The sequence below is a fragment of the Silene latifolia genome, chromosome 6 (assembly GCF_048544455.1).
Source record: "Silene latifolia isolate original U9 population chromosome 6, ASM4854445v1, whole genome shotgun sequence".
Taxonomy (NCBI): Eukaryota; Viridiplantae; Streptophyta; class Magnoliopsida; order Caryophyllales; family Caryophyllaceae; genus Silene; species Silene latifolia.
In genome coordinates this window covers 69584140-69591372 of record NC_133531.1, presented here as the reverse complement: position 1 = coordinate 69591372, position 7233 = coordinate 69584140, and the positions used below count along the sequence as shown (strand labels likewise).

The 7233-nt window shown below is 38.5% G+C and overlaps 1 protein-coding gene across 1 annotated transcript; it reads left to right on the top strand.

Moving 5' to 3' along the window:
* Positions 1 to 4361: 4361 nt before the first annotated feature.
* LOC141588197 (uncharacterized) lies at positions 4362 to 6135 on the top strand. The gene is made up of 2 exons (XM_074409652.1): positions 4362 to 4653; positions 5243 to 6135. The coding sequence occupies exons 1-2, from the start codon at positions 4362 to 4364 to the stop codon at positions 6133 to 6135; spliced, it is 1185 nt and encodes a 394-aa protein (XP_074265753.1).
* Positions 6136 to 7233: the final 1098 nt, after the last annotated feature.

Genomic DNA, 7233 nt, shown 5'->3' with positions numbered 1-7233 from the left:
GTCTTGGCCTGAATCCGGGCGGATTCTGATGCAGGGATTTTTCCCAGTTGAGAGCAGGAAGAAGACGGGCGTCTTGGGACTTAGGACGGGCGTCTTGGTCGGGACGGGCGTCTTGGATTAAATCCGCCCGTCTTTTGCTACAGCGCAAAATTTCGTTTTAGATGACATACGGGACGGGCGTCCCGTGAAGAATACGGACGTCTTGTCCCAGGACGGGCGTCTTATGTCGAATACGGCCGTCTTCTGCTACAGCGCCAATCATTCCTTTAACGTGGGTCCTGGACGGTCGTCTTCCTCTAAATCCGGGCGTCTTCAGCTCCTTTCCTTCTTTTTCTTTCTTTTTCGTGCAATAACATACCCTTTCACCGATTTTCTCTTCCTCCTTATCTTTTTCTGAAATTTGCTCATTAAAAATGTAAGATGACTCTCTCTCTCACCACTCTCATGCAAGAAATTAAATGCAAATGCAATAATGTACAATATTATACAAAGTAAAGGTCCAAGAAATATCTTACAAATGGTGGTTTGAGATAGGACTCCACCAAACTAGTTCAAATCGTAGAAGTTCTTATCCATAGAGCTCAAGGCTCTTAATAAGAGATCAAAGGCTTGTGAACAAGCTCCAAATAAGCATAAGTATGGGTTGCCCAATTTGAATATGAAGTTTGGCCAAGGAAGCTTGTAGAATGTTCTTTCCCTTGCTTTGTCCTTAGCATTAGAGCTTTCCTGATGCTTCAAATAAACAAGCCCATGATTCTTGTCAACACTAGGCATGAAGTGTGGTTCATTTTCATCCGTAGACTTCCACTTACCACCTTCTTCTTCAATTTCGGTGATGATGATAGCACTTTGATTTTTCAATCCTTCCAAGGTAGAAGGAGAATTTTCATGGCATTGATGATCGAATTCCTTAGAAGTTATCACCGTGGGTGCCAAATCTTCACAAGTGGCCTCAAGAGCAATTTTCTCTTTGAGCTTTTTCACCAAGTAGCTCTTGTATGATACTTTGGCTTTTTGAAGAAGATCTACCATATCCTCTTCAATGATCATTGGCTCCATGATGGGTGTCAAGTGGTCTTCATGAGGAATAAAGGAAGGACATTCTTCTCCATGATAGGGTATCTCAAATGTCTCAAGGATAGGCTCCTCAAGCAAGGTGATATTACGAGTCCATCCATTAGGCTCATCATCATTGTTGCTATCTTCATACGAATCATAGATGGGGGCTTCATGCAACTCTTTCTCCAACATCCCAATATTTACTTCAAAGGACACACCCTCATACTCACAAAGGTTAAGAGTACTTGGCTTACTCAACCTCATGTCTTCCTCATCGAACACAACACTTTTATAGTCACAAGAGCTCAAGGAGATTGGCTCTTCCCATTTCTCATTTTCCATATCAAAAGTTACTACTTCAAATTCACAATCATGCTCAATGTCCAAGGGATGGTGGAGAGTGATTGCTTGGGATTTTTTCAATTGGGTAATTTGAATCTCCAAATCCTCAACTTGGGTAACAATGCCTTGAAGAACATTATCCCTCTTTTGACTCTCCTCTAGCATTTGTTTGAAGAAGTTTTGTTGATCTCCCATCATTTGGAGAATCACATTTTGAATGGGTTCATTTTCTTGTTGTGGGTAAGTGTGAAAGTGGTTGTATTGTGGCAATTGAAACTCATTATGAAGTGGGTATTGGGTGGGTGGTTGTTGGGGATATTTGATGTGACCATTATTTGCGCACATTTAGTCCCCTAATTGAGCCTATTTTGCATACTATTATAACATTTCATAGCCATTTTATCCGTCAAAACCTTCCTATTTGCTTTTCTATCGCATTTCATATGTTTTGTAGAAAAGGAGATAATAAGGCGGAAATTCCCGTCTTTCGTGCATATTTGGAAGCTTATTGATGATATTAGATGGACTAGTATGAAGAGGAGGCAAGAATGATGACTAAAGATGTAGGAATAAAGTGTATATAGAAGGCTCATAAGGTTAAAAGCAAGAATGACGAGAGGGAAGGCATTATAAGAAGAAATCGCTCAAAAACCGAACCAAGGGTTGCTCCTTTGGCTCTGAAAATATGCTAGATGTAACGGCGTCGAAAAAACAAGGGATCTAGGCTTTTGAATCACTCCAATAGGAGTCCGGATGAGAAAATGACGTCCGTTTTACAATCCGAGCTCAAACAAAGAAGCTGTTCGGGAATCCGCGCGTCCCCGACAACGGCGCCATTTTGATGGGTTGCGTGATGTCGTCGGGTCACACATCCAATCAAAAACATTTATAATACTCAACAAACTACTAGTTAGCGGTAAGTCGAGGTCGATCCATGGGACGGTGTGCTTTGGGTTCTAAGTCTATCTATCTCAATTTATGCTAGTGTCACAATTTGTTTGGGTTTGTAGTTGTGTTCTAAACTAATAAAAGCAATAGAGTACAAGCAATGAAAGGGAAGAGGTAAACAATTGATTAAAAGTGCTAGGATATCATGGGGTCATCGGGGAATCATGGGAATTGATCATACAAACATGTTCTCAAATTATAAGCAAGCAATTATTGTTGTGATGGATTGAGTTGGGATATATCTTACAATCCTAGGAAAGTTTGGGTCCCGGAGCCGAATAGATTAGATTGTACAACACCTACAAGTCGACTTAATCTTCCCTACTCAACAACATGCATGGTCTAATGAGACTCGAGTTGGTTTATGTCTTACAAGTCTCATTGAAAAGATAGGTGATGGGTAAAAAATGCAAGGATTCATAGGCTCGCATTTCATCAAACATAACATATGCATGAGTTGAGATCAAAACAAGCAAACAAATAAACCATGAAAGCATATTAATTTAAGCATGAATCATTCCCCATGTTGGTTTCCCTTAATTACCCACTAATCCTAGCTAAGAGACTACTCACTTATTATCAAGTTTAGCATGTTAACAAGGTTGTCAATCATATTAACAAGGTAAAACATGATGAACAAGTATGAAAGATTAACAATAATTAAAACAAGGATTAAGAGAATTATACCTATGGAGATTCCAAAATAATAATGCAAAGAATAATATAAGAACTTGATGATTGATGGAAGGTTGTCAATCTCCCAATAAACCCAATAATCTTCTAATTACCCAATAATAAACTTGAATTACTCAATAATAAACTTGAACAATGATTAAAGGAAAGATTAATGTGTAATTTGTGGAAAGATTAAATGATAATCTATTCTAATCTACTTCTAATATAATCTAAGGAAGGATTGATTTAACCTAATGAAAACTTTATCGTTTGATTATTACAAATGGGGTATATATAGTAAGGATTCATTAGGTTAACTAAGGCTAAATTAGTAATTACACTTTTGAGTTTAGAGCAGGGAGACGCCGGTATCTTTTGAAGGAAGGGCGTCTTTCACGGAGCTTGAAGAACACGAAAATTGCTGTAAGGGAATCCGGGCGGATTGGTGTCGGGACGGGCGGATTGTAGCAGGGGAAGACGGGCGGATTTGGAGCAAGACGCTCGGACAAAAAGAGAGGGGAAGACGGGCGTCTTTGGGGGAATATGGGCGTCTTCTTGAGAAGACGGGTGTCTTTGCCTCGGGACGCGCGGATTCCCGAACAACTTTGTTTGAGCTCGGATTGTAAAACGGACGTCATTTTCTCATCCGGACTCCTATTGGAGTGATTCAAAAGCCTAGAGCACTTGTTTTTTCGACACCGTTCCATCTAGCATATTTTTAGAGCCAAAGGAGCAACCCTTGGTTCGGTTTTCGAGCGATTTCTTCTTGTAATGTCTTCCCTCTCGTCATTCTTGCTTTTAACCTTATGAGCCTTCTATATACACTTTATTCCTACATCTTTGGTCATCATTCTTGCCTCCTCTTCATACTAGTCCATCTAATATCATCAATAAGCTTCCAAATATCCACGAAAGACGGGAATTTCCGCCTTATTATCTCCTTTTCTACAAAACATATGAAATGCGATAGAAAAGCAAATAGGAAGGTTTTGACGGATAAAATGGCTATGAAATGTTATAATAGTATGCAAAATAGGCTCAATTAGGGGACTAAATGTGTGCAAATAATGGTCACATCAGATTGAAAAAACTTAATTTGGCACGCTGAAGGTAGAATTTCAGATGACAAAATTCGTCATCCAGTTGATTCAACACAGTGGAAAACAATAGTACATTTGTTTCCTGAATTTGGATCCGAGGCTAGAAATTTAAGGCCTGCACTTTGTACTGATGGTATGAATCCGTTTGGTAGTCTAAGTAGTCAGTGGAGCACATGGCCGGTTTTGCTAACAATTTATAATCTCCCTCCTTGGTTATGCATGAAGCATTAATATCTTATGTTGTCACTACTGATTTCGGGGCCTAAGCAACCTGGAAATGATATAGATGTTTACCTAGAACTATTGATCGATGATTTGAAGTTATTATGGGATGAAGGGGTAGAGGTATATGATGCTTATCATGGTGAGACTTTTAACTTACGTGCCATGATATTTTACACCATTAATGATTTCCCGGCTTACGACAACCTCTCTGGTTATACTGTGAAAGGGGCTAAAGCGTGTCCAATTTGTGAGGACGATAGAAGTTTTGATCGTTTAGTTCATGGTGGAAAGAATGTGTACCTTTGTAATCGAAGATTGCTCCGCCGGTCACACCCTTATAGAAAAAAAAATGAAGCCTTTTAATGGGAAACAAGAACTTAGAAACCCTTCAAAGATTTATAAGTAGGAGAGAGGTTTATGAAAAAGTGAAAAACATTGAAAATAATTTTGGAAAACCATATAAGAAGCCAAGTAATGGGACCTTATACAAAAATAAGTCCATATTCTGGGATTTACCATATTGAAAACATTTGTCCGTGAGACATTGTATTGATGTCATGCACGTGGAGAAAAATGTGTGTGATAGCCTCATTGGCACACTTCTCAACATCCCTGGTAAAAGTAAGGATGGTGTCAAAGCTAGACAAGATATGGTCGCACAAAAGATACGACGAGAATTAGCACCACAAATAAGAGGTTCAAGAACCTATTTACCCCCAGCTTGTTTTACTTTGTCACGAAATGAGAAAAAAAGTGTGTGAATGTTTACATGGGGTGAATGTTCCGCAAGGCTATTCATCGAACTTAAAAAATCTTGTCTTTGAAAGAGTTAAAACTTGTGGGATTGAAATCACATGATTGTCACACTTTAATGCAACAATTACTTCCCGTAGCGCTTCGTGGAGTTCTGCCTAATCATGTTCGAGGAGCTATTACTAGACTTTGCTATTTTTTCAATGCAATATTTAGCAAAGTTGTTGACTCAGATACCTTGAGTACATTACAACGAGATATTATTATAACTATGTGTGAACTTGAGATATTTTTTCCTCCTTCCTTTTTCGATATAATGCAGCATCTAGTAGTACATTTGGTGAGAGAAATTAAAATATGTGGACCATTATTTTTAAGAAATATGTATCCATTTGAGCGATATATGAAACCCTTAGGCGGCTACGTAAGATACCAAAATAGGCCAGAAGGGTGCATGATTCAGGGGTATGTGGCGGAAGAGGCGCTAGAGTTTGTAACTGACTACCTGTCAGATGTTGAATCTATTGGCCTTCCGACAACTCGACACGAAGGAAGAATAGAGGGACAAGGTACGTTGGGAAAAGCCGTAGTCGCTATTAATCGAGATACCCTTGATCAGGCACACTTCTATATTCTCCAACACACGGTCGATGTACATCCATATTTAGAGAAGCATCAAACCCTTCTAAGTGCACAAAATCCTTCTAATGGAGAAAGGTGGTTAGCAATGCAGCATAATCGATTATTTCTTAAATGGTTTACTAATGAAGTAGATATTGAGCTGAAAAACGACCGTGGGAAAGTATCCGAGGAAGTAAGGTGGTTAGCCCATGGACCTGGTTTGAACGTCTTATCTTATCAAGGTTATGACATCAATGGGTATTCATTTTACACTAAGGCTCAAGATGATAGAAGTACTATGCAAAATAGTGGAATAGCTTTGATGGCCATGTCAATGAGTGTTGCTAGTGCTAAAGATAATACACCTGCTTATGATGCTCAGCCATATTTTGGGGTCATTAATGAAATTTAGGAGCTAGACTATGTTCAGTTTAGGTTACCTGTTTTCCGTTGTATGTGGGTTGATCGTAATAAGGGTGTTCGTGTAGATGATATGGGATTCACAATGGTAGATTTAGCACGTGAAGGATACAAATCGGAGCCATTCATTATGGCTAATCAGGCCAAACAAATATTTTATATTAAAGATCCAGCGGATGAAAAGTGGTCGATTGTTCTTCATGGTAAGAAGAAGTTTGTGGGTAAGGAAGTCATGGATGAAGTGGATGACGAATTGCCTCCTTTTTCTTCTGGATTGCCGTCTTCTACCACTACTGACGATGTAGATGATTTTTATCTACGAGATGATCATGACGAAGGGTTATGGGAATAATAGACCTGCTTATGTTTTTTTATATAGGACATGATTTTTATCCCAAAAAACAGTAGCTAGTTACTTTTTTACAGTCTGTTTAGTAAAAATAATAGACCTGCTTATGTTTTTTTTTTTTTGCAACCTCATCGTTTTGCTTGTTCAATTCTGTTTAGCAAGGACACCATTGACGTTAATTTATTGAATGCTCTTTCCTTCATAGTTTCCTCCATCATTTTAACATTATTACTATTTTATTGGTCTACTTCTTTGTCTTTTGTTCATAGTTTCCTCCATCATTTAAACGTACATTATCCTGCTTAGTTTATTTTTATTTAAATAAATATCAGAGCAAGTATCCTGCATTGTTTTACTCTTATATATAATTTGTTGCTAGTCTCAATAGAAATAAATTTTGATGCAGGTCAGCATGTCTTCTTCCGCAACTGACAGTACTACCCCTAAAAGAAAGAGCAAAAGCGTAGTGCTTATGAAGGAATTAACAGCATTACATGATAAAAGGATAAAACTTGATGTTCAATTTGATGAAGCTGGTGAGCCAATTGAAAAAATTGGTGCTAAGTATACGAGTTAAGCTGGTCTAATGGGGCGCGCAAAAGTGCCGATTGATATTCCTAGCTACATGGAAGCATGTAGGTGAGGATCTTAAGCTGAAGATTTGGGAAGAGGATTTGGTAAAAACTCTCTCCTTATACCTATTTATTAACACACACACACACACACACACGATATATATAT

What these genes read in the sequence shown, in the direction of transcription:
- LOC141588197 (XM_074409652.1), top strand. Translation starts at nt 4,362, where the DNA reads ATGTTGTCACTACTGATTTCGGGGCCTAAGCAACCTGGAAATGATATA. An exon ending in TGGAAAGAATGTGTACCTTT is followed by an intron (nt 4,654 to 5,242) that starts GTAATCGAAGAT and finishes TACTTCCCGTAG; the next exon opens with CGCTTCGTGGAGTTCTGCCT.